The following is a 27,727-nucleotide window of genomic DNA, read 5'->3' as shown; positions in this document are numbered from 1 at the left end:
ATAATAAAGGCCATATACGACAAACCCACAGCAAACATCATTCTCAATGGTGAAAAAATGAAAGCATTTCCTCTAGGAACAGGAACAAGACAAGGATGTCCACTCTCACCACTATTATTCAACACAGTTTTGGATGTCCTAGCCATGGCAATCAGAGAAGAAAAAGAAATAAAAGGAATATAAATTGGAAAAGAAGAAGTAAAACTGTCACTGTTTGCAGATGACATGATACTATACATAAAGAATCCTAAAGAGGCCACCAGAAAACTGTTAGAGCTAATCAATGAATTTGGTAAAGTTGCAGGATACAAAATTAATGCACAGAAATCTCTTGCATTCCTATACACCAACAATGAAAGGTCAGAAAGAGAAATTAAGGAAACAATCCCATTCACCACTGCAACAAAAAGAATAAAATACCTAGGCATAAACCTACCTAAGGAGGCAAAAGACCTGTATTCAGAAAAATATAAGACACTGATGAAAGAAATCAAAGATGTAACAAACAGATGGAGAGATGTACCATGTCCTTGGATTGGAAGAATCAATATTGTGAAAATGACTATACTACCCAAAGCAACCTACAGATTCAATGCAATCCCTCTCAAACTACTAACAGCATCTTTTACAGAACTAGAACAAAAAAGCTTAAAATTTGTATGGAGACACAAAAGACCCTGAATAGCCAAAGCAATCTTGAGGGAAAAACACGGAGCTGGAGGAATCAGACTCCCTACCTTCAGACTATATTACAAAGCTACAGTAATCAAGACAATATGGTACTGTCACAAAAACAGAAATATAGCTCAATGGAACAGAGGTAGAAAGCCCAGAGATAAACCCACACACCTATGGTCAACTAATCTATGACAAAGGAGACGAGGATATACACTGGAGAAAAGACAGTCTCTTTGATAAGTGGTGCTGGGAAAACTGGACAGATACATGTAAAAGAATGAAATTAGAACACTCCCTAACACCATACACAAAAATAAACTCAGAATGTATTAAAAACCTTAATGTAAGACCAGACACTATAAAACTTTTAGAAGTAAACATAGGAAGAACACTCTTTGACATAAATCACAGCAAGATCTTTTTTGACCCACTTCCTACAGTAATGGAAATAAAAACAAAAGTAAACAAATGGAACCTAATGAAACTTAAAGCAAAGGAAACTATAAACAAGACAAAAAGACAACCCTCAGAATGGGAGAAAACATTTGCAAATGAATCAATGGACAAAGGATTAATCTCCAAAATATATAAAGAGCAGCTCAATATTAAAAAAAAACAAACAACCCAATCAAAAAATGGGCAGAAGACCTAAAAAGAGATTTCTCCAAAGAAGACATACAGATGGCCAAGAGGCACATGAAAACCTGCTCAACATCACTAACTGTTAGAGAAGTGCAAATCAAAACTACAATGAGGTATCACCTCACACTGGTCAGAATGGGCATCATCAGAAAATCTACAAACAACAAATTGGGAGATTGGGATTGACATATATACTCTAATATGTATAAAATGGATAACTAATAAGAATCTTCAGTATAAAAAAATAAATTAAATTAAATTAAAAAAAAGAAAATCTACGAACAACAGATGCTGGAGAGGGTGTGGAGAAAAGGGAACATGCTTGCACTGTTGGTGGGAATGTAAATTGATACAACCACTATGGAGAACAGTATGGAGGTTCCTTAAAGAACTAAAAATAGAATTACCATATGATCCAGCAATCCCACTACTGGGTATATACCCAGAGAAAACCATAATTCAAAAAGACACATGCACCCCAATGTTCATTTGCAGCACTATTTACAATAGCCAGGTCATGGAAGCAACCTAAATGCCCAATGGCATACAAATGGATAAAGAAGTTGTGGTACATATATACAACGGAATATTACGCAGCCATAAAAAGGAACGAAGTTGGGTGATCTGTAGAGATGTGGATGGACCTAGAGACTGTCATCCAGAGTGAAGTAAGTCAGAAAGAGAAAACAAATATAATATATTAACACATATATGAGGAATCCAGAAAAATGGTACAGTTGAACCGGTTTGCAGGGCAGAAATAGATACACAGATGTAGAGAACAAACTTATGGACACCACAGGGGAAAGTGGTGGGAGGTGTGCTGTGGTGAATTGGGAGATTGGGATTGACATATATACACTAATGTGTATAAAACGGATAACTAATAAGAACTTGCTGTATAAAAAAGTAAAGAAAATTATAAAATTCAAAAAAATTTTTCCCTTTAATAAATAAATAAATTTAATTTAATTCAAAAAATTAAAAAGACCATGAAAAATAGTAGAACTAGCTGGGCACAGGGTTAACTTAATGGAAGAAACTGAGGCTCACCTAATTGGGTATTCATCCTTAACTTGGGCTAATCAATACATTTGAGACAAACCAAAGAAGAGGCATCAATAGGTTAAGGTCAACTGTCAACCACCAATGCCACTGAGAAGCAAATGGTAGGAGTAAATGAAGCAGATGAACGATACCAGCCTAAGTCAGATGAGAAAACCACAGCATGATAAGGATGTAAATGCTTTCCTTTCCTGAAGGACAAAGGATCCTGGCAGGATACAGCCCTGCTGAATAGCTAAAGTGTAAAACTGAAGTTCAGGCCATGGGCAGAGGGCACCTTGGACACCCGTAGACAAGGTTACAAATCATGATCTGAAATGATTTGAGAGTCACTAGACTAGGAACAGTTCCAACAGGAATGAAATCTAAACAGCACTGAGACAAATGGTTCATAAGATGAGGTCTAAGCATTGGGCAATGTGAGACTGTTTAAACAAAGAGTGAGGGTGAGGGGTATGTGTTCCCTACGGATTCCATCCTGAGTCCTTTACAATCAGTCACAGGCTGCATGTAGAAGGCTACACAGGCTTTCGAAATTCATCCCCAGTGTCCCCCAGTCACTTTGTTTGTTTATCCAGATGTTCCTTGTCCTGGGTTGTCTTGTCCCTTGATGTCCACTCACTTTATGCTCCTTCAATTGATGCCAAAGTCTGGCGCTCAGCAACCTGGAGATAAGACACTGTGCATCTTCTCCACCCTCCACTCCTCCACCATCCTGACCTCTTCATCCCTCAGCTGGAGACAAACTTGGACATTGCACGAAGTGAAGAAGGAAGGCGATGTTAATTAGTACTTTCCATTGGGTATCACTTACTCGCTTCCTCATTTGAAAACAAATTGCATTGGGTTGTGTGTATTTTTGTTATTTTCAATCCTTTCTGGAACAAGTAGAATGTAAATAAAAATTTCTCATGATCTGAAACCAGACCCAGAGTTGCTTTATTTTTTGGTTAATACCTGTCGAGTTTTAAGTAGTTACTATTCAGAGAGAGAGAGACAGAGACAGAGAGAAGACGGAGAGGCAGGGAGGGAGAGACTAAGAGATTGAGTGAGTCCTACCAAAAGAGTTAACCTGGGGGGAGAGGCACCCGCTCTGTGGCCACTAACTTTGAGCTGAGGAACAACATAGGAGTAACTGTGAGACAGGGCAGAATGTAGAAGCAGGAGCAGGGGCCAGCCAGGGAAGAGCATCTGTGTATTTCACACTAAAGGAACTGCTCTGCAGGTGAAATAATCACTGGCAGGAATACAAGGCAAGATGGTAGCGTCTTGGCCCCTATTATTTTCCTGACTTCTCGCAACTTCTCCCTCCCACTCACAGCATCAACCTGAGAGCTGAGCCAGTGGTCTGGGTGATTCAAGGAAAAGGAAAATAAAACTCCAGTACTTCAACTGCCTACATATTATTACATCAGGGTTGGAGATTATTGTTTGCCCTGCATTCTTGATTTCAAGATTATATTCTGCAATGTAAGGACTAAATTCAGTGTAATTATAACACAGGTCGTATTGTTTTGCAAAAATGTTTGTGTCATTTTGAATAAAATGCTATTGATGGTGCTGCCCTTTGCTGAATGGGAATCAGTCCGTTCATAGGAAAGGAAGCATCAGTTCCTGACATAAATCTCCTTTCAGAAGTTCCCATTTAAGTCAGATGCAGATACCAGGAGAGCTACTCTCCTTCTGGATTAGGTAGTTTGACTATATCTGGAGAAAATGTTTGGGAACTTCATGCGAAAATATTCCATAATAATGGGGAACATACCAACTTATATTCAAACTTTTAAGTCACTGATAATGATAATTAGATTTTCACCATCTTATTCTTTTGAAAACTTGCTCACTAAAATGATTATACAACTGATTCTTAAAAAGCATATAGTATATCACATTTAGTCTGTTTCTTACTGTAAAATCCAATACAGAAAGAAGAGCATCCTACATCAAAAGATTATTAATCTTACTTATAATAGTGAAAAGTGAGACCCAAAAGAGGATTAGTTAAACCAACTATGGTGCATATCTAAAATGGAATAATTTAGCCATTCAATGTCAATGTAGATTTATATTTATTGACGTGTGAAGAAGTGCACTATATATTGCTCCATTAAAAAATAACTACAGAGAATGAAAGAGTATTCACTATATAGTATATAGCTACCTTTTCTCCTCTATAGGTGTGTGCACTGAAAACATGTAGAAGGATATCCACCAAAATACTTAGATACATCTGTCTGTCATCTATCTATCTGTCATCTATTCATCTACCTCAGTGAATTGGAGACATTATCACTTTGTTGTTTATACTTTTCTATACTGGTTGAATTTTAAGAAACATACTATTTGTATAATCTGAGAAAATTAAGCTATCTAAATTTTGGGAAAAAATTTAGAAACCTAATACATTTTTTGGTTAATCTCACTGATAAAATGCTAAAAACGATTACTATAGTTTATGAAGAATATTTTTGCTTAAAGTATAGCAATCTTACTAGCTTTCCATTTGGGCTTATTTCTTTCAGCCCATGTGGCTAAAAAAGTAATGATAAAAATCTCTGTATTTTCTAGACATCTATCTTAAATTATTAAATAGCCAACTAGCAATGGAGATGTTTTTGAAAAATGGACTCATGTTTCCTCTCTCAAACCAGAAACAAAATCCACCTGGTATTTCAAAGCACTGATTGTTCTTGAAATGTAAAGGGAGTGTCTAATGTTCTGCATTGATAATCTGACCTACATAGAAGCTATTTTGGATAACAGGAAATAGTTATCTTTATCAAACACATAAAAGCTGTCATTAATGTATAGCTGGCTATGAAGCAACTCTGCCAGGAAGAAATGCATTACAGCACTTGAGTCCAGTGGTTTGCACTTAAGCCTGATTCAACTTTTCCCTTATAAAACTCCCTTTCTGAAGCATCAATAACTGAGCCAATTAAAACCAATGTCAGGTTGGAACTGCACATAGCTTTCTGGGTAGAAAGGCTTTCTTTATAGTTTGGAGCATAGGAACAATTTTGTTTTTCTAAACACAGATGTTTAAAGATATTTTTATAGTTGTGATCAAGGATTGAGGTTTTAGTAATTTAAAAATTATTTTAAATGACTCTTGCAGCTATATGTGTTCATTAGAGTAATGCTTGGTTTTAAATAAAATGGGCAGAGTATGCCATTCAACTAGTTCATACCTTCCCCAAACCAAAGTTAAAACACGAAGTTCAGGAAAGTAATGATTAACAATTACTATTCCTAAAAGTCTTGGACACAGAACAAAAGCCAACTTTTCCTGGTATAATGAACAGTAGGTTAACATTAAAAAATCTGTGGCAGGGGCTTCCCTGGTGGCGCAGTGGTTGAGAGTCCGCCTGCCGATGCAGGGGACATGGGTTCGTGCCCCGATCCCGGAAGATCCCACATGCCGCGGAGCGGCTGGGCCCGCGAGCCATGGCCGCGGAGCCTGTGTGTCCGGAGCCTGTGCTCCGCAACGGGAGAGGCCACAGCAGTGAGAGGCCCGCGTACAGAAAAAAAAAAAAAAAAAAAAAAAATCTGTGGCAGGGCTTCCCTGGTGGCGCAGTGGTTGAGAGTCCGCCTGCCGATGCAGGGGACATGGGTTCGTGCCCCGGTCCGGGAAGATCCCGCATGCCGCGGAGCAGCTGGGCCCGTGAGCCATGGCCGCTGAGCCTGCGCGTCCGGAGCCTGTGCTCTGCAACAGGAGAGGCCACAGCAGTGAGAGGCCCGCGTACCCCCCCTCAAAAAAAAATCTGTGGCATAAATGCACCGCGGATGCACCATGGGGAAGGAAGCGAGCGTCTTTCATCCCTCCGTCCTCCCAGGCCGTGGCTTGGCAGTGCTTAGAGAAAAGGAGCCACAGTTTGCTGTCCACAACCCAAAGGCCCATCTGGAGTGAGGCGAGAAGGGGGGCTCATTGGCAATTCTGTCAGACTGTGGCCTAGTTCCCAAAAGCTGGCATGAGAATTAACACGAGGAGGGGCCAGTGCCCGAGGCGGAGCATCAGCACAGTGGTAGCCAGGGAGGCTCCTGGGGCCATGTCTGGCGTCAGACCAGGAGGAATGTCAACCTACTTCCAAAGCATCCTCTGCCCCCAGTCCAGAGTGACCCATGGCAAAATTCTTCAATTGTGGTTACAAACTGGTTACTAGCTTTTACAGGAACAGGACACGACTGTCAGTTTCAGAGTAAGATCCTCTATGCTTAACACAGTATCTGGAACATAGGAGGTGTTCAATTTATATTTGTTGTAGGAATGGAATATCTGCTGAATGGCCACTCGTTACTGTATTTCACAAACAAAAGATCACACAAATGCAAAGAAACTAGTCAATTGCATGGCAAAGCTTTCAGAAGAAAAAGCGTCCTTGAGAATAACATTATTTTTTAAGCTACAGCCTATAGTTAATAATTTCTAGTTCAAGTGACGACAGCAAGTAAGTAGTCTCTACAGAGAAATTTTTGCAATAGCCCTATTGAAGCAACAGTTAAAAAGTCAAGTGATGAGCTCTCTCTCTCCCCCATCTCCCTCTCTTCCTCCCTCTCTCTCTCTCTCTCTCTCTCTCTCTCTCTCTCTCTCTCTTTCTTCAAAGGCACATTGCAGAGGAGGTGACTTTACTAACCTAATATACATTCAACAACTGTTCAGTGAACATTTACCATATTTTGCAAAGTTGAGACAGACGTTGGCTATGCCCCTCAACAGCTCCAGCTATTTGTAAAAAGTGCTCTAATTAGAGGTAAATACAAAGTGTAAGTTTTTATGTGAACTAAGCACACACTAAATATCAACCTTGCTTTTCAACTCAGAACAAAGCCGAAAAGGCAATGCTTATTAATGAGCCATATAATTTTATCATGAGGAGAAAATTCCATAATTCTGGAGAAACTCAGATAATCTAAGGTCCTAGTCTGATTTTGCCTTAACTAAATGCATAACTTTATACAAGTTGTTTAATCTTCAGGAATCTCAATTGCTCATCTTTAAAAATCAGAGTTAGACAAGATCTTTTATGAGTTTTCCCTCAAAAATGATAAGATTCTATAAGCCTTTCAGGACACTTAGATTTCAATCACTGAGTGTTACCTAGGGAATCTAAAAAATGCAGATTTTTATGGGTAATGTTAAACAGACAATGTGATATTTTTAATATAAATGGCCATCTTCCAAATATTTATAGATACTTGATGGAGTTTTATGTGACCACTGCTATCATCATATTAAACTCAAAAAGTATGTCCAAGACTCGATGGTGTCATGAAACTGTTCTTTTTAAAAGTACAAAGTATCAAAAGAAAAAAATATACAAGGCTTTAAAATATATCAGAACTACCACTCCTTCTTTGTCTGATTATTGTGGTGGTGAGCTATTATTTTGAAAAGGTGCCATTTTATCACAAAGGTGAGACATGTATTTCATAGAAAACAGACATTATAAAACCAAACAGAAAATGTTAAAGAGTTCTATTTGTAAATGGGCAGAAGACCTAAATAGACACTTCTCCAAAGGAGACATACAGATGGCCAGTTGGCAAATGAAAAGATGCTCATCATCACTATTATTAGAGAAATGCAAATCAAAACTAAAATGAGGTACCACCTCACACCAGTCAGAATGGCCATCATCAGAAAGTCTACAAATAAATAAATGCTGGAGAAGTGTGGAGAAAAAGGAACCCTCCTACACTGTTGGTGGGAATGAATTGGTACAGCCACTATGGAAAACAGGATGGAGGCTCCTCAAAAAACTAAAACTAGAGCTACCATATGATCCAGCAATCCCACTCTTGGGCATATATCTGGACAAAGCTATAATATGAAAAGATACATGCATCCCTATATTCATAGCAGCACTATTTACAATAGCCAAGACATGGAAACAACCTAAATGTCCATCAACAGATGAATGGATAAAGAACATGTGGGGGGTGAGTGTGTGTGTGTGTGTGTGTGTGTGTGTGTATATATATATATAATGGAATACAACCTAGCCATAAAAAAGAATGAAATAATGCCATTTGCAGCAACATGGATGCACCGAGAGATTATCATACTAAGTGAAGTAAGTCAGAGAAAGACAAATACCATACGATATCACTTATATGTGGAATCTAAACTCTGACACAAATGAACTTATCTACGAAAGCGAAACTGACTTACAGATATAGAGAAGAGACTTGTGGTTGCCAAGGCGTGGTGGGGAGGGATGGATTGGGAGTCTGGGATTACCAGATGCACACTATTATATACAGAATGGATAAACAACAAGGTCCTACTATATAGCACAGGGAACTAAATTAGATATCCTATAATTAACCATAATGGAAAATAATATGAAAAAGAATTAAAAAAGAGTGCTATTTATATACACATGTTTCCAGTCTGATTTAACTATGCTTTATATTAGTTCATTAAATTCATTAATTATGCATAGGTGTCTACCTAGCATAATTATGAAAATAGAAAATTATCATAACATTAGAACATGAAATGATCTCAGAATATTTGACACTCACTGTATGAGACCCATGAACTTGGCAATGCTTTCACAACTAAATGTTTTCATGATTTTGACTTATAAACACAAAAGCCATGCACTCTTTAGGGATTTTTCACAACTTTACTGAATAAGATGAAGTCAAGACACAAGAAATTTCCACCAAATCTTTTTATATGGCCTGTATCACGTTTCTTACAAATTTGACTGTAGTGCTACTAATCGTAGAACAGAGATATTAAAGGGATATAATTAACGTGAATACATCTAGAAATAAGAAAATAATTCCTAGTTTCTCATCATGATTATTCAGTACAACCTAAATGTTTTTGATAGAAAACTGGATATTAAAATAATTAATAATCAAAATGATCTTTCCTTTTGATGAAATGGGTGTGTGACTTGGGTACTGTATGGGACCCTGCACCCAGGTGGGTCCTATACCCAGATTGGCCCTACATATGGCTCAGTGTTCTGCTGCATATTAACTGTTCTTAATAACTGTTGAACAAGGGCCCACACTTTTATTTGTACTAAGCCAAAATAAAAAATTACATAGCTAGTCTTGTCTCCTATCCATAATGATCCAGTTGATCATTAGCAACTATGCAAAAGAATAATCTTGAAGGAATATGCACTAATGTATGAAAAGCAAGTTACTCCTCAATTTTCTCTGAGGTTGGAGTTCCTCATATATCTACTTATGACCTTGGCTTATCATTTCACTGCTCAAGAACTCTGTCACTTCATCTTCAAAATAAGAACTTCAAATTATAAAAGATAAGTCACTTCCAATCTAAACAACCACACCAGTTCTATAAAACTGGGACCTGGGCTTTTAAGAATAAGGTGTTTTCAACTCAGGCAAAGTAAAAGATTACATGAAAATAATTTAGACCATTAAATGGTCTGCTAGTCTGGTCAATTTACTTAATTACATCTGCGTGTTTTGTGGAAATTTCATTTATTCATTCATTTATTCATCAAACATATACTTACACATCATATCTATCACCCAGTTTATAAATTCCTTGTTAATTATCATGTCAATCCAGTAGACTTCAGCCCCACAAGGAGAGAAACCCCATATATCATATTCACATCTGTAGTCAGAGGACTTGGACACAGCAGATGCTCAAAAAATATTTGTTAAATGCAGGCATGCACAATTGGATGAACTGAGTACCTACTACATGTCAAGTTTTGTGCTCAGTACTGGATATCCAAAGCTGACTAAGACAAGACTTCTACCCTCAAGGTTCGAATATTCTAATGGGACACAGAGAGAAAGAAACAAACCATGACAGACTGATATAATCAATACTTTAACAGAAGCATACTGAAAGTAGAGGACAAAGGAGGAGTCATTTCACTTTGGCTGGTGGCATTGGGAGAGTGGAGACAATGTGTTATCTGAGTCTTAAAGCCTCAGTCAAGTCTGGGTAAAGAAAAAGAAAAAGGGGAAAGAGAGACAGAGAGAGAGAGAACATGCAAACACATGGACGTGAGATGGAAATTAGCTTGAGGAAAACCAGAAGTGGTTCAGGGTGGTGGAAACAACATTTATGGAGGGTGATCAGAAACAAAGATAGGAAGTTAAAAGGAGCCACATAGGAAGATCCATTTCGAATAACGAATTTATCTTAAAAGGTTATGATGAGTCATTGTAGGCTTTGAAACAGGGGGAAAGACCCAACTGGAGTTGTATTTTGAACAATCTCTTTCACTATAATATCAAGGGTACTGTTTAGTTTAGCTCCCAGGTTTCTGGGTAAGAATTCTACATTTTTCTCTTCAATATTAGAGCAATGAATGCTCATTTCAACCACAAGTGGATAAAAATCTGTGAGAACTCTCAGAAAAGTAAAGGAGCTGAAAAATGTGACCGTGAGTATTAATTAGTATAATTCTTGGCAACATGAACACTATGGCCCATAAAATAATAAGAACATCAGCAACAATAACAAAAAAACCCACAAGATAAGTCCTGGAAATTTCAAAATTCTTCCCAAATCAGTAAACAAGTCATCAGTATAATAAAGAATAAATAGATAAAAGGGATTCAAAATGCCACGTGAACAATGTTGGTGACACGTGAGGAGAAAGGAGGCAAAAGAATGGAGAACAGCTGTTCTCATAATTCAAGGTAAATAATCTTTTTAAAACATGGGTGGGGACCAGTGTTTACTAAACATGAAAGATTAATATCAGCAGAGGAAGGAATTGTTTGTTTTTAATCCAAGAGGTCATTGTGAACAATGAGGAAACAAAAAGAACATAGGTTACCATAGAAACCATTTAAAAATACTAAAGCAAACTTGACTACTGCCAAGGAATTTAAAATCTTACATAAACCATTTCACCTTGACTCTGTTTGAGGCAGTTGTCAATTCCTCCTTCTCCCATTTTCATTCATTTATTTGAGTAAAACAAACAGAAAATTATCATTTGCCTGTCCTCAGAATTATGGCAAAGTGGCACATATTCTTACACGATAACTTCTAGCTAAATGAGTACATGATTAACTGAATCCTATGACTGATAATTGCTTAATTACAAAATGTCATGCAAAGATCAGGAACTATGTATTTAGGTGTGAATACCACATTAAAAATGTGTCAATATTCTCATTAGCTCCAATTAGAAGGAAAATATAAGAGAAAAATAATAACCTGGGGTGTGAATTGTTTCTATAAGGCTTTTAAGATATATCAGGAATATATCACATGATATTTAAAGTCTAGCACTTTTTCCCTTTATCGGTATCTATTACCTAACTTATACATTCATGAAACCCTAAAGTTCACAGGCACCTGTGTGGCCTTCATTTTCTTACAGAGGCCAGTCCACGGCCCCAGGTTTGACTCAACACAGACGGAGTTAAATAGCTACCAGCACAATGACTGAAAGAGTTCTCCCAAATGCAAACGTCGTTTTCCCAAATTCAGTTACAGCATTTTGGGGAATGGTACCTACCACCCCAGTCTCGATGGAGGGGCAATCCCAAAGTCATTACAATGATTCAGATAATCCAAACACCTTGAATGTCATACTTTCATTATGTCCTAGAGCAGCTAACTCAACAATGACCAAAGCAGTGAAAAGAGATGTCGCCGACTCCATAAAGACTTTCTCCAAAACAGGAGAAGAATGCTCTTAGTTTTGTTATGTGGAACGAGTCTAGAAAGATAAAGTCAAGGGGTGCAAATGGAGATTTATGAAGAAAGGAGGTGCACTAAGATGCAAGAGTCACACACAGGTGTCCAAAATGGCATCAGTGGACGCACCATTCTCACGAGGACAATCCTTCAGTTCACAGCAGGGCCCCCAACTCCACAAGGATGGAGAACTGATTAGGGCCTGAGTGAGAGCTATTTTATTCTTAGGAGGCATTATTGATTGGGCTCAACATCAATACAGAATTTTATTTATATAACTAATTCTTAAGGAATTGCTCTTATCCAATTAACTTCCAAGAACCTTGCAACTCTTTACGGGCAACGCACAGGACCATTCTTTTATTCTTCCAGAAATGATTTTGAAACTATATGCATCAACTCAGGCCTGATATTTATATATAAAAACCACATAATTTTTTTATGTGCTATAAACATTGAAACCTGCACATGTAAAGAACATTAACGGCATCAACACAATTGATCACTCACTCCGTCCTTGAACTTTCTCCTTTGGCTGCCAGGGAAGCCTTCTGTCTTCTTTCTTCTGACCACAGAGGCTGCAGCTCTGTCTCATATGTGGGGCTCTCCTCATCCTCCCGCCCCTGATGTTGGATGTTCTAGTTCTCAAACCTCTTTTCTATCTATTCTTATTCCCTGGGTGGTGTCAGCCCATCCCACAGCTTTAAATACTCTCTGTGTGCTTATGATTTCCAAATGTTTTTTCCAGCTGTGTCTTCTCCCTTGATCTCTACAGTCCCAGACACTCAATGACTATCTTGGATGTCCACCAGGCATCTAAAATGTAACATGTTCCCCCAGAGCTCTTGATTTCCCTTCTCAACCTTATTCCCAACAGTCTTATATATTTCCTCATTTCCAAATGAAAAATGAAGGGGCCAACTTTCACTCCTCTCTCTCACACACCACAGCCAATCCATCAGCAAAATCTTTTGGCTTTACTTTCGAAATATATCTAGATTTTTACCACTTCTGTCTCTATCCACTGTTTAATATCTAGTCAAAGCCACTCTTATCTCTCTTCTGAGTTATCAAAGTTGACCCTCCTAGTCTCCCTGCTTCCACCGCTGAAAATCAGTCTGATATTCAGTATTTATATTATATTCACTCAACAATACTTATGAATTGTCCATATTAGGAAATGCACTGTGCTAGTCAATGTATAGGGCACTGACATGCATCTGACCCAATTTCTACCTTCAAAGTAGTTGACATAATTTTAGCACTTGTAAACTTTTGTGAATTTTGATTTAGCAGTTTTCTTTTTCTATTTGAGAGCCAATATTTTTACAGGCCTTTAAAAATCCTGAAGGCTTCAGGCACTTTCTCCATAATGCATAAAAGGCTCTGCAGAAGGAAAGGCTTGGAGCATAGGGCATTATACAAATGTAAATGCTTTAATACATTTAATAGTAATATGAACGTGTAATATATCTTTAGGAAGGAAAAATGTGTTTAAGGCACGACAGTTACAAAAACAACACACACATCTGAGGGGTCAATACAGTCACCCATTCAGACTGGACAGGTGTCCTTAAAATGATTTTATGGTCAAAATCCAATTTTGATTAAAATTCAGTTCAAGATTTTTTTTAAAGAAAGCAAATAAAGTAGGAGCCAATTTAACTGGTTTCTTCCTTTGTTTTAACGTATGTTTTGACTAATCTCATCTTTGATTCCTTAATTTAGGGATCATGATTTATCTACTTGTTCATCAAATATTTATTGAACTATGATGTTCCAAAATATCATTGTTTTGTGTTGAGTTTTGTGTTATATTTAAATTTGAGATGCTGTCATATAATGTCCTTTCTTATAGGAAGAAAGAGATTAAACCAAAAGGAGAATTTCAGCCTAAATATGATAAATGGATCTTTGACACTACTTTGTAGTTTAATAAGAAGATTCATTAAGTCAAAGCAACAAAACTTAATCTTTAAAGCACTATAAAAAATCAGAATCTTCACAAGATGGCAAATTTTTCCTACCAATGCTTATTTGATGTTAAGCTAAAAGAAAATTAAGTCTTCATTAGTTATAGTTGTTTATTCTACTTTTCAGTAAGCTTTTTTGTTAGTCTGAGGATTTTTTTTTTACAGTAAAATGGATTTATAGGAAATACTATATTTAACCAAAAAAGTTCAATGTTGATCATAAAAACAATTTTAGGGGAAGGCCATGATTATTTTTTTTGTACAGTTAGCAAATTTCATAGATATATCTCCAAGAGTAAATGTTTACTCCTTTCCTCATTTGTTTCTCTTTGATTTCATTCACAAGGTTTAAAAATTAAAGTTTAACCTTGCAGTCAACAATCCTTTTTTTTTTTATTAAATTGATCTCTATGTGACACACTACCCTGCCCATTTGAGTCTTCTCTGGCATTTACCACTTGCTCTGTAAGGTTGCATGGATGCCACCCTTCCTTGAAATAATCAACACTGATACTTTAATTTAAAAATTCTAGTAGACGATCTTCAAATGAAAAAAATGTAATTGATAAAAGTGAGTTAACAAATCCTTTTTAAGCAAACGTTATGTAGAAGCACTATGAAAAATGACAAAATCCTTAACCTCTTGTCACTATCTTAAATCTGAACAGTTCAACATTTATTTTTTTAGATGTGATTTTAAACTAAAGTGACTCCACAAGCCACCTGTTAACTAGATTCCTTTAGTAAGCCTTTAAAAGCAGAAAATGTATATACTAATTATGTTAATTTAAGATTTAAAAATGCCCTGTATTATGCCAGTGTCTAATATTTGCTTTTATTTAAATATTTAAATATTAAATTGCTAAGATTTAAATGGATGAAAGTTACAGAAACATTCATAGTTCTTAAGAGCAAACAAAACTCTGCATTGCAGTCTGTCTGCTCATCCATAATTCAGGATCCCAGCCTAAAACATTATGCCCAAACAAGTACAAATATTGGCAAAGGTGAAATATTGAACTGCTACAGTAGCAGCTAAATTATGTAGCAATCTACGTGTATGCCTTAATTTAGTAGCACTGGAAGTAAAAACTAAAAGCAGAAAAACAGTCAACAATTATGGTTGTAAACTAAATAAGCAAGAGAAGAAAGCCAAGTTACCATTATTCAATGTTACATGCTTTTTATTAGTTATACATGGAGCTGATATGACAATAAAACCCAAGGGGGGAGAAAAACATTAGTTACGTGGATTATCTATCCAGGCAAAGGGAAGAGGATTCTAGAAGAATGTTCTTATATATTTGAACTTTGAAAATAGCAACTCTGGTTCTATTTCAGTTAATAAAAATTTCCTGTTCCTCAAATAAATTCCCTCACTTGTCTTAATTATCTGGGTAATAATGCCAGCCCTCCGTTTACTAGGATCTTGGCCCCTGGTTTGGAGGTTCTAGCAGGCAAGAAAAGTTACTCAATACCCTTGGCAGAAGACAGGTCTCCTCTGGCCGGCTGACTCTTGTTTGGGTTCAAAGCATCAGTAGGATGCACAGTGAGAGCTGAGACGAAGAGGAGGCCTTGCCAGCTGAATCGGCAAAATTAACCCAGCAGAGCAATATGTTAACAGACAAATCCGCAGATCACCTTTCCTTCCAGCCCTGTCATTTGGCTTTCACTGTTGCAGGCTAGATGTGTTGCATCTTGTACAGACCTTACATTTTGTTGTCACCAATTACCTATTTTATGACATAATTGATGCTAAAAGTTAATGATAAGTATCTAGGGCTCAGGAATTTTCTCTCCTTCTGAATTGTAAGGTTTATTGTTCTAAATTTGTCAAGTACCCTTAGGACATGTTATAACTCTTTCTTATACTAGAAAGAAAAAAAAATTATACAGTAAGTATAGTCCCTTCATTGTGTAATAAAGTTACTTGCTTTATACAATACAGAATATATAAAAACGGTTAACATTCCTCCCCAAATCCGCATGACTAGCCCAGTTTGCAACAAACTGTCAGGTCTGTGCCTTCTCATCCAATTTTCTTCCATGACAATCGGAACAGCTGACCATATGACAGTATTTATAGTTATTAAAGCACCTTTTGTCTATTACGTCACCGAGCTTGACAACAATCTTGAGAGGGCTGAGCAGGGTGAAAACAGTCCATGTTTTGCAAGTGGGGTCCCTAAACACATAGACGCTAATTAGGACATTTACCGTCCCAGGCCTAGGGTGCGGGGAGGGTGGGACTCCAGGGCTTTCCCCCACTCCACCCACCTCTCAAGCAAAACCATCTGTACATCCACAAAAACAAACAAATGAACAAAGCACTGAGCCATCAGTACCCTGCTCTCTCCTCTCACCCCTAACCATCACCTTAATAAAAAAAATTTTATTGATGTATAGTTGCTATGCAATATTATATAAGTTATTACAGGTATATAATACAGTGATTCACAGTTTTTAAAGGTTATACTCCATCTATAGTTATCATAAAATATTGGCTATGTTCCCTGTGTTGTACAATATATCCTTGTAGCTTATTTACTTTATACATAGTAGTTTGTACCACTTACTCCCCTACCCCTATATTCCCCTCCCCATTTCCCTCTCCCCACTGGTAACCCCTAATTTGTTCTCGATATCTGTGAGTCTGCTTCTTTTTTGTTATATTCACTAGTTTGTTGTATTTTTTAGATTCCACATATAAGCAATATCCTACAGTATTTGTCTTTCTCTCTCTGACTTATTTCACTTAGCATAATGTCCTCCAAGTCCATCCATGCTGCTACACTACAAAAAAAATAAAATAAAATAAAACACTGAGGCATCAGTACCCTTCCCTCTCCTCTCACCTCTAACCACTACTTTAATAAAAGAATTTTCATTCAAACCAAAATAAGTATAAAGAGTAGAGTGCTGGTAGAACCATAATCTGATTCTGAGTTAAGTGTTTCAAACTTACTTTCTACACCTTTCCTTTGTTGTCAATATGTATCTTATCCACAGAATTTTCACATTTAATCATTCAAAGGAAAATCTGCTTCATTACCTAAGTATCTTCCCACACTTTTGCAAAGAACCCTAAGTTTCCATTCCATCATTTTGAAGCTGAGGTTACTGGGGCACAAAATGGTTCAGTCATTTGTACCCAGGCAAACGGCAAAGACGAACAAGACGGAGTAAAGAACTCCGAGTTCAGTGTTCCATCCACCCAAGTAAAGATGTACAACTTAAATTGGAGATCCTTGACAATGGGGAGACCCAGTCAAAGGTTTTTCAGCCTATGGAGGAGGTTTATGCCCGCATATTCAGCAAGGATCTGGTCTTTTATCTAACCAGGTTCTTTCCAGCATGATGAGTGGGATTTTTCAACAATCAGTGGGAAACAAACGCCGCTTGCACTGAAGCATCACAAATCAGCCCAGGCGGTTGAACATGGGTGGGGGTCACGTGACTGCAGGAGCTTCAGTCAAATTGGTGGTCTCCGGTCAGACAAAGAAAAACACCCATTCTCACTGATAGCCTAATTTTCTATAAATCGGAGCATATTCTGGGTCATGAACAGCCAGAAGTAAGAGTTTGGTCTGTATTTGAAAGTGAAAAGTGCCTAACTGGAAATGACTGCTCGTGTGCATATTAAATGCATTATAAGCCAGGAAAGTGGGGCTGTGACAGATAAATGTGATGGCTGCGGTGCAAAGCCACCTGCTCAAAAGCCAAGCTACAGTATTATGCTCAAGCTCTCTTGACAAAGCCTAGAGCAAAACACTGCTAAGTATGGCCAGTTTTATATCCTGATAATAGCCAGTTGAAGCCTGGGAGAAGTAACATGAGGACTGTGACAAAAGAAGCAATATTTTCATATAGGTGTAGATGATGATTTTTTTTCTGGTTCAAGGAATACACATATTAAAGAATTTAAAAATTCACACTTAAGAATTCATCTATGAGCTGCCATAACATTTCACTGTTAACTCTCTTGTGTAAAACCATTTGGTGCTGGAGAAAGAACACAGGTGAAGGATGGGGTTCCAGTCCACACAGGGCCACTAGCCATTAATCTCGTCAGGTCATGACATGCCTCTGGGCCTTTTGGCCTCTTTTTGCTTAAAGACTTTCTAGATGTCCAGGAGCTTTCTCACTGGAATAACTAAACCACTGGTTTACTTATTTGACTGTAGCATATAGTTATTTGTCCACCATTGTCGTGATATCCTTATCAGGGCCTTGTCATGGTGCTGTATCGTCATTTTTTATTGAAAGACAGTTTGCCGATGACTCAGTTCTCAGCCAGACACTGAACTGAATAGCTGTTAAGGTCACACTAATGCAGACACAAAACCAAAAAAGGAGCTTTGTCTTTTTTCTACTTAAAGAAGACAGCATCTTAAAATAGCATGGACTAGTTTGAAAACACTAGGATAAAAGCCATCATGGTGCTATTCCTTGCTGCAGCTTCATAAAATTGAATAAAAATGCAAGCAAACAGAAGAGAATCTGAGGTAAGTCGGCATTTAAAATTTAAAGCATATGAGAAAACAAAACAAAAAACCCCTGACGTTTCTGCCCCTTACCTTGCAGCCTTTGCATCACATTGGTGATGTCCCGAGAAGCCCGCGAGGCTGTCCTGGAGGCTGCCATGGTCCCACCTTGGCATGGAACCACGAATGGAGACTCTTTGCCTGACATAGTACAGCTCTAGGCCCCTCCAGAAAACATACTTGAACTTCTCCAGTTCTATCGAGTCATGGACGAATCCCAGGCACTCACAGCAGTCAGCGAAGAGATCTCCCAGAAATCCAACCACTTCTTTTTTCTTCTTTTGCTTTAAGACTGTCCTCTTAAATGAACTCAGGAACCTGAAAACCAAACAGAAAAGGTTCAATATTTTTTAAACACCTATATAGGTCACCCGAGTGCAAAAAGTAGAGCTATCCTTATTCAACTTGAAGAGATGATTCATCTTTTATTTCTGAAGTGAAATAACTAATGTAAAAATACTTATAAACTACAAAGTAGTAGGCAAATATGAGGAATTCTCATGGTACTTGGTAAACACATAATCAAAACATACACAGTAAAATTGGTTACTAAAAGGAGAAGTGTTCATTTTTTTCCATGTTTTCTTTTTAAACTAGACCTTTTTCATTGATCTGTGAAAGTGAAAGTACCTGTATTCAAAACGCCGGTTCTATTTCTTAATATTCACAGGTTCTCTTATCTGAGCTATTTTAGCCTACTTTGCACACCTATTTTGCTCTATTGTGTTTGTACACTTTTTAGGAATGAGATCAGATCTTAGCTCCTAAAATTTGATGAATTGAAACAGGATAAATATAAAACTATTTCATTCTAGAAATTCAAATTTCAAATCTTGTCATTTTAGAAGACAAATGGGTTTGATCTAGCTTTTCCCTCCCCATAGAAAGATTCTAAAGTAAGTTGGAAGGCTGGGGTGGGATGGGGGGCTAACAGAGAGAACATTTTCCTTCCAACACCTTTCCTTCCTGTATTCTCTGCTTTGGTCAAGTTTAATTCATCATGCTGGACCGGGGGAGGCAAAAAAGAGATAAGAGAGTAGTTGATGAAATCTTGACATGGAGACATGTACTTTGAACATGAATTTCCTAATCCTAGGGTTAGCCAAAGAGGAGGTCTTGCCATGAACAGGACAATTGATGACAGAAAGAAGAGGAGGGTGAAAAATGTACCCAGAGAAAGAAATTTAACGAAGACACCAAACCAAGGGGGCTTATGTGAGCATGATACTTTTACAATTCATACTCATCTCTGGGCTATGATGATGAAGGTGAAGAAAAGAAACAGGGCTTGGGCTTCCCTGGTGGCGCAGTGGTTGAGAGACCGCCTGCCGATACAGGGGACACGGGTTCGTGCCCCGGTCCAGGAAGTTCCCACATGCTGCAGAGCGGCTGGGCCCGTGAGCCATGGCCGTTGAGTCTGCACGTCTGGAGCCTGTGCTCCGCAACGGGAGAGGCCACAACAGTGAGAGGCCCGCGTACCGCAAAAAAAAAAAAAAAAAAAAAGAAAAAGAAAAAAGAAACAGGGTGGGGGCAGGGGAGGATGGCAAAAGCAAGACAGTAAAGAAAACACAGCGCATCTATGTGTGTGGTCCACCTTCATGTATGGGATGGTCCAACTTCGGCAAGGAGATCAGAGGAGTCTATGAGTGCTATCAAACATTATAATGTGAATGTGTGGTCATAAAACTTGTATTATTTGTGAAGAATTGGTTAAGTAATACAGTATAATTACAGATTACAACTGATTTATTTATTTATTTATTTATTTATTTATTTATTTATTTATTTATTTTTTCAGTACGCGGGCCTCTCACTGTTGTGGCCTCTGCCGTTGCGGAGCACAGGCTCCGGACGCGCAGGCTCAGCGGCCATGGCTCATGGGCCCAGCCGCTCCACGGCATGTGGGATCTTCCCGGACCGGGGCACGAACCTGTGTCCCCTGCATCGGCAGGTGGACTCTCAACCACTGTGCCACCAGGGAAGCCCTCTCCCTCTTTCTTTTGATGCCGCATTAAACTCAGAGTTCCTCTGCCTGTGTCCAACTTTAGCTGTACCCAGTCTTACTTCCACAGTATAACTAACACATTCTGAGCGTCAGAGTTCAAGCTTGGGGGAACAGGATGAATATGATACACAGCTTACTGCTTGAGGAGCTTAGAACACAGTGGAAGATACAATATAGAAAAACTATTATAACAAAACCATGGGTACAAGCAAATACAGAAATGAAGGATACAAAGGATGGGCACTAAACCAATTTGGAGGTTCTGAGATTGTCCTGGGAGGGAGCTAGCCCCTGACCTGAGCCGTGGTAAAGGGGTTAGAGGTAGTCAGGTGAAAAATACAATTTGTGGGCTTCCCTGGTGGCACAGTGGTTGAGAGTCCACCTGCCGATGTAGGGAACGCGGGTTCGAGCCCCGGTCCGGGAGGATCCCGCATGCTGCGGAGTGGCTGGGCCCATGAGCCATGGCCGCAGAGCCTGCGCGTCCAGAGCCTGTGCTCCACAATGGGAGAGGCCACAGCAGTGAGAGGCCCGCGTACCACAGAAAAAAAAAAAAAAAAAAAAAAAACCACAATTACAAGATGCATGCCAGGCAGGATGGATAGCTTGAGCAAAGGCATGGACACAAGAAACAGCATGATTTGTATGTAGAACTGCCAACAGTCAGTGAGGGACTCTACCAGGTGACATTCTGGGGCTGAGGCTGGCAAAGGAGGGAGCCGCCAGATGGCTGAGCCCTGTGTGCCCTGCCCAGAAGCTGGTCCTCAGTCTCCAGGAGGCAACAGGAAGCCTTGAGGGATTTTGAAGCTGGATGTGACCACGTGTGATTGAGGTTATTCTAGCTACATTTTTTTTTAAGTACATTGCTCTTTTTCCTTTTAATTTTATTTATTTATTTTTGGCTGTTTTGGGTCTTCATTGCTGCACGCGGGCTTTCTCTAGTTGTGGCAAGCGGGGCCTACTCTTCGTTGCGGTGAGCAGCCTTCTCATTGCGGTGGCTTCTCCTGTCGCGGAGCACGGGCTCTAGGCGTGCGGGCTTTAGTAGTTGTGGCACACGGGCTCAGTAGCTGTGGCTCGTGAGCTCTAGAGCGCAGGTTCAGTAGCTGTGGCACACAGGCTTAGTTTCTCCCCAGCATGTGGGATCTTCCCAGACCTGGGCTCGAACCCGTGTCCTCTGCATTGACAGGCAGATTCTTAACCACTGCACCTCCAGGGAAGCCCATTCTAGGTACATTTTTTAAGGGTGTATTTGAGGTTGACAGCTCAAAGTTCCAGGAATATCTGTTAGGAAGGTATCTCAGGCACCCAGGTGGAAGATGATGAGAGACTGAAACAGGATGGTGAACGGAGGGTACAGTCCAAACGAATCTTGAGGAGGCAAAACGTGCAGGACTTGGTGACTGGGGGGAGACAGGGAGTGGGGGGTGAGGTAGGCAGGGGATCGTGAATGACCCAGGGCTCTGACTTGAGGTTCTGTGGGCCACGGTGCCATAGGCTGAGCTCAGTAGAGGCGCTGTGCGGGTCACTATTTCCCCAAACTCTGCAGTTCAGACCCTCACATCCCTGCTGAACAGCGTCTCAATTAACCCTCCACACGCTCAGCTGAGCAAATCCAAAGGCTCGCTGGACCCAGCCCAGGACCCACACTCTGCGCCAAGCCCCCGCTCACACAGCAGCATGCTTTCAGCAATTCCCTCCGTTCCTCCAGCACCAACAAGCCACACTATGCGAAGTAAGACCTGTCTTATAATCCTTACCAGTTAGTCTTATCTCCCTCTAATCAGACCGTGAACATTTTGCAGGCATAGAGATCATAATTCTTGCTGTTTTGACACCCCACCCACTGATATTAACTAGAACCCCGAACACATCCCAGCCACCAGTACATATTTTTGTTTTCTGGAATCACTTTCACTCTCACTCCTTTGCCGGAGTGAGTCACATAAGTGTCTAATTTTACATTTAATTATTGTTTTCCTCTATTCATCACTAAAGCATGAACGTGTAGTTTTCTACAGGATCACCCTCAGAAAACTCCTTCCTCCCCACTGCAAAAGATGTTGAGGCAACATCCTTCCCTTTTTAGACATAAGATTAAATATTTTGCTTTTACCATTCATGTACATACATATTTCCTATTTTGTGAAATGATGATATTCTTGCTTTTTACTGATACTTAAATGTAAAGGGCCATGTGATTGGATAAAAATTTCAAATTAATCAGACAAAGATAATAAAAGGAGATTTTTACAAGATATGTGTTCTGGATGTTAGAAGATGTGAGTTAGGACTTAGCTTTGCTCTGACTAGCTGGATGATTTTGAGCTGGTTCTGTGGATGGAGGTCCTCAACAACCACCTGACATGGGATCCTGGTAACGGGAAATGCACAGACTCTGGACTAAAAGAGACATGGAGCTGAGTCTTAATTCTGCCTCTTCCTGTCCATGTGGGCATGACCTACAGAACTAGGACATGAGAGGAATGTCCAGCACCGTCAATGATCTCACTAGTCCCAGGCTAATTAAGAGTTTTTAATCAGGTGCAGGATATTGGGTGGGGTGGGGGGGAGGAAGAGAGGGTGAGGGATGGGAAGGGAGACTTAGGGAGACACTGATGGGTTGTGTGCCAATTAATAGTCCTTGCACCATCTTCTAATCATTTCCAGGGAAGGAACTAAGATTACAAAGCAGCTAATTATATCCACCACACCTAGCAGAGAGGTAAGAGTCCTGTATTTATTATGTCATACAGCAAATGTATTGAGAAACCACATGTAAAGGACACCGGTACTGAGTAAATAGCAGTGAACAAGACAGATAAGCCCCTCTTAGAGTTTATGTACCAGAGTGGGGGATGATACAAACAATATTACAACAAAGTAGGTTGCGTATTGTAATGGAGAAATCCAGGGTACTGTGGGAGCAAAGAAAATACCCAACCACTACCATCTGCTGCATTTATCATGCGGGATGCAGAGGGAATTTAGAGTATCTGCTATCTGGGATTCTCCTATCTGAACAATGTACTCTTCTTAACACCAACACCTGTGAAAAGCACGGGAATGAATCATCACAACTTGACTTTTCCAGTCTCTAAGCAGAATGGACAACTGGCTGCTAAAGCAGGTTCCTATTTGTGCTATTAAAAAGGAATACAGTAGGAAAGCACTAGAAGAAACACTGCTAAGCCACAAGATTACATCTTCAAGCAATGCAACTGAGGTTTTTAATATTAGGAAACTGAAGCAGAAAGTTCCAGCCCCTGCAACAACCAGAGATGATATGGCTCATTTCTAGCTGAAAAAGATGAACTGAGACCATAAAGTGTAAACTGATTCACAACCCTATGAAGTATTACTTCATTAGATGTCTAAATATGTCCAATAGCACTCCTATTAAAATCTACTACTAAACAAAAATTTTAAAAGCTAATGAATACATTTCAACCCCCCTTCTATCTAAGTCCTTTGCTGGAGCGAGTCACATAAGTGTCTAATTTTACATTTAATTATTGTTTTTCTCTATTCATCCTTTAGTAACGGTACTAATTAATGAATGCTAAGATGGCTAAATGGTGGGGAAGAAGAGGGACATCCTGCAGTTAATACACAAACGTTACTGATGCCTGTGTACGGGCTATCAGTGAATAGTGCTGGTAATTATTCACTCATGAATTTTACAAGGTAACATAAAAATGGGTCCTTTCCCTGGAAGAACAAAAATATGTAGAAGTACTCAAAAGATGAAGTACAGAGCTGATCAGCATGACAGATACTATGTCATGACTGAACATTTTTTTGTAAGCCTGGAGTATAAATCTTGCCCAAAGATACCTGCTACCTTCCTCCCGTGCTTTACTAGAGTCTATATTGCACTTCGCGCCAAACATGAGTTCTCACTGGTTTAGACCACAAGGAAGGACACATTTAACACATTTCAGAGAAGGAGATATGCAGACTTCCTCAAAGGGGAGCCTTGGGTCCTGCACGCCTGTCTTCAGACCACAGGGTGTGACTGCTGTATCTAGCGCTGGTGCCGTCTGCCCTGGGGAGAAATTGCTACCAACCTTGCCCAGTCATGGGTTTCTCACATCCGGTTTCAGTGACACCTCTCTTCATCTCCAAGTAGCTGTGTGGGCTGCATAATTATCAGAGAAAAGGTCCTACTGTAGCACCCTCCCCACTTTGCACAAGCAATTCTTGAACATTTTTAAACGATAAACTACCTTTTCTCAATCCTTACTCCTTTGCACAGAAGAATCAAGTGGAAAAAAATTCTTATGTGGGGGACGAGGACAGAAATAAACCAGTTTGTGAAAAAATCATTAGTTAAGACATAAAAGGGAGGCTATAATGTAATAACTGAGCAAATATTTTCAAAGGCTAGCAATATTATCTGAGTCAGTCTGAAGCTGTGCCTTTATCTTCAGCCTGAAATTTATTAAGTTAGTGTTGATCTGGCACATTTTGTTCTAAAATTGCCACGAAGTAATAAACAGACTCAAAAATGCAAGAAAAAAACAGATGTGTTTTTTATTACACTGTTCTGGTGATGTCAGGAACTTTTTATCCATCCTATTAATCTTTTTCATCATGGAGAACAGCAAGCCTCTCAAAGAACAATCCTCATGACTCATGGTTAAATCAGCATTTTACACAGATGTGGGTCATATTAATAATCTTTGCTTAATTGAAAAGTATTATATTTCTCATGCACAAGTCTGGCTCCTGAATACAAACGCTTTCTTTTTGGAAAAGTAGCTCTCAGATGAAGACAAAAATAGATACCCATTAAAGAAGAGACAGAAAAAAAAACATTCATTTTGAACTCTCTTAACATTTACAGAAAATTTTCAGATGCATACAGGTTTTCTACCCCAAACTGAGAAGCTCAGAAATGGACATTCTGGGATGCTAAGACCGATTTCACAGCTGGTGTCTTTTTCTCGCCAGGGTTGAACCTGACTCTATTTGTGGAAGAGGGCCTGAACTTGCAGCCTCCAAGCTCTGTTACCCGAGGCAGCCCGCTGAAGCCCGTTTCCCAGCCGGCTTTCTTTCCTTGATGGCTAATAGCTGCTTTATTTTGCATGTTTTCCTGCCCTTTGCCACACACCTGCCGCTCTGTGAACCACCATTTCACAGAACTCCCTCCGGCAGTGATGCAAAATCTGTCTGAAACGTGTCTTTCTGGAGAGGAGATGAAAGTTATCTTGCCCTCTAGCGTAGGGTCCGCCTGCCAGCAATCGCAGGGCGACAGCTGGAGTCGAGTCTGAAGCCCCGGCCTCCGCTGTTCTGAAAGCCCCGGGCCGTGCTACCCATTTCCCCTCCCCCCGCCCTTCCTAAAATAGTCGGCAGTGGGGGAAGGGAGGCTCCTGGAATTTGTTCAACGCCCTACATCGCCCATCTGATAGTAGCAACAGTCTCGACCATCGCAATAAGAGGGTGGCTGCCTTTTTCTTCTGCATCACTGGACCCCAGAAGAAGTGCCACAAGCGGAAGTGACAACTCAGAGGGGGGATATTAATAGGGGTATCTACGCACGAGATGCAAGGAGGACGCTCCCCACCTCCGTCTCTCCGCATCCTTGAGTATCACACACGTAACACACACCACCGCCACCATCACCATCCTCTCCCTCCCATTAAGCACGCACAACCCCGAGCACGCACGTACAAACTTGCTTACAATTTGTCTGCAATTTGTGCTGCCTGCACCCATATTCTCTCTCTCCTTCCTCTCTCCCTCTCTCCTTCCCTTTACCTTCTCTCTCTCCCGGGCTCGTTCTGGTTCCAGGTAGCGCAGCGAGCGCGGCGAGCGCAGCGGCGGTGCCGGGGCGCGCTCCGGGCCGGCCGCGGTGGCGGGAGCCGGGGCGCGGCTGCAGGGCTGCGGGGCGCCGGGCGGCCCTGGTGACCGAGTACCACACGCCGGGCCGGCTCCCTGCCGGCGGCGGATCCGCGGCCGCGCTCCCGGGCCCGCTCGCACACTCACTCACTCACTCCTGCGCCCAGCTGCTCGGCGGCTCTGCCCTCCCTCTTCAAGCGGTCCTCCTTCCGGGTGCACCCCGGGGGTTCAGGCCTCCTCCCACTCCCCCGCCCCCGCACGAAAAGCTCCCTTCGGGAAGGTTGGCTAGGCGGGTTCAGCCCCCAGGCAGGTTCCCGGCGAGACCCGTGCGCCGCCACGCCCCTCCCCGCGCCCCGCGCCCGGCTCCAGGATGCGCTGGTCCCCGGCAGAGCCAGGGGCGGGGGCCCGAGCCTCTCTAACCCGCTTCCCTACCTCCCGCAGAAGCACGGCCTCCGGCGTCTCCCCGCAGCGGCAAAGCCTTTCCGTGAGCCTCCCTCTCCGGGAGCCTTTCCACGGGGTCCACCTCCCGGGGGTCGAGGAGGAGAGAAATGGCCGAGAGGGCTGGGAAGGGGATTCGCTGCCCCGGCTTGCTAACTTTGCCTGGGGTTCCCACTGCCCGGCTGACCTTTCTGAGCAGAGCCTATCCTGAAAGGCTGGGGAGGTTCCCTGATGGTCCCGGGAAGGAAGTGGTGCGGTTCAATGACATTCCTCTGGCTCCTTTTAAATCAACTTTCAGAAAGATCCGAACGGCTGACCTTTTGGCTGTCAAATCAGTAGCATATAATTTTAGGGAGACTGGTCAGACTATAGATTTTTGTTCATGTGGCTTAAAAGGCTTAGATTTCCTGAGAAGACACCCGACATCTGAATCGTATTTATTCTTGCTTATTCGTTAAGATGACGCTGGAGAATTACCTTCAGGTTCTTCCCTCACGCTCTCCCTGAGGCTTTCATCACAAGTCCTTCTCATGGTGTAGAGGAGAGTCTGGGGTTGCCTAGTAGCCTTCGGAAGAATGTATCTTGTTGTGGTTTTATGGTTTCCAAGCAAAGTCAAACATAGTCTCTCTTCACCAACAGCGAAGCCCAAGTCCAACAGGATTGTGGCAACTCAAATAGTCGAAGCTATGTGGCAAGAATCTTAAAAGTAATAATTACCTTCTCGAATCTTCTATCTGAAAATAGTTTTTCCTATTCTCTCCATTTGCAGAATGGAAGGATGGGGCTTTAAAGCGGATGAAGTTTTTCTTTGCCTCCTGCCTTTCCCTCCTCACTTGCTGCCAACACTCCACTGATTAATTTTGCATTTCCTTCCAGT

At 40.5% G+C, this 27,727-nt stretch overlaps 1 protein-coding gene across 16 annotated transcripts in view; it reads right to left on the bottom strand.

The window, feature by feature from the left end:
- Positions 1–27,449, bottom strand: part of SYNE1 (spectrin repeat containing nuclear envelope protein 1) — a 472,944-nt gene extending 445,495 nt beyond the window's left edge. For 12 of the 16 annotated variants that reach the window (XM_082633720.1, XM_082633725.1, XM_082633723.1 and 9 more), the window contains exons 1-2: positions 27,328–27,449; positions 18,603–18,887 (exon numbers count right to left, since the gene is read on the bottom strand). In XM_082633720.1, coding sequence (XP_082489846.1) covers positions 18,603–18,717 — 115 coding nt within the window. In that variant the 5' untranslated portion in view covers positions 18,718–18,887; positions 27,328–27,449. Of the gene's footprint in view, positions 1–18,602; positions 18,888–19,199; positions 19,261–26,331; positions 26,583–26,844; positions 26,940–27,037; positions 27,226–27,327 lie in introns of those variants that run through there. The other 4 variants (XM_082633733.1, XM_082633732.1, XM_082633731.1 and 1 more) reach the window with 4 other exon arrangements.
- Positions 27,450–27,727: the final 278 nt, after the last annotated feature.

Source organism: Mesoplodon mirus, assembly GCF_964341445.2.
Source record: "Mesoplodon mirus genome assembly, chromosome: 10".
In the NCBI taxonomy this organism is placed as follows: Eukaryota; Metazoa; Chordata; class Mammalia; order Artiodactyla; family Ziphiidae; genus Mesoplodon; species Mesoplodon mirus.
Note: the sequence above shows the minus strand (reverse complement) of the source record. Positions and strands in the feature narration are given on the sequence as shown.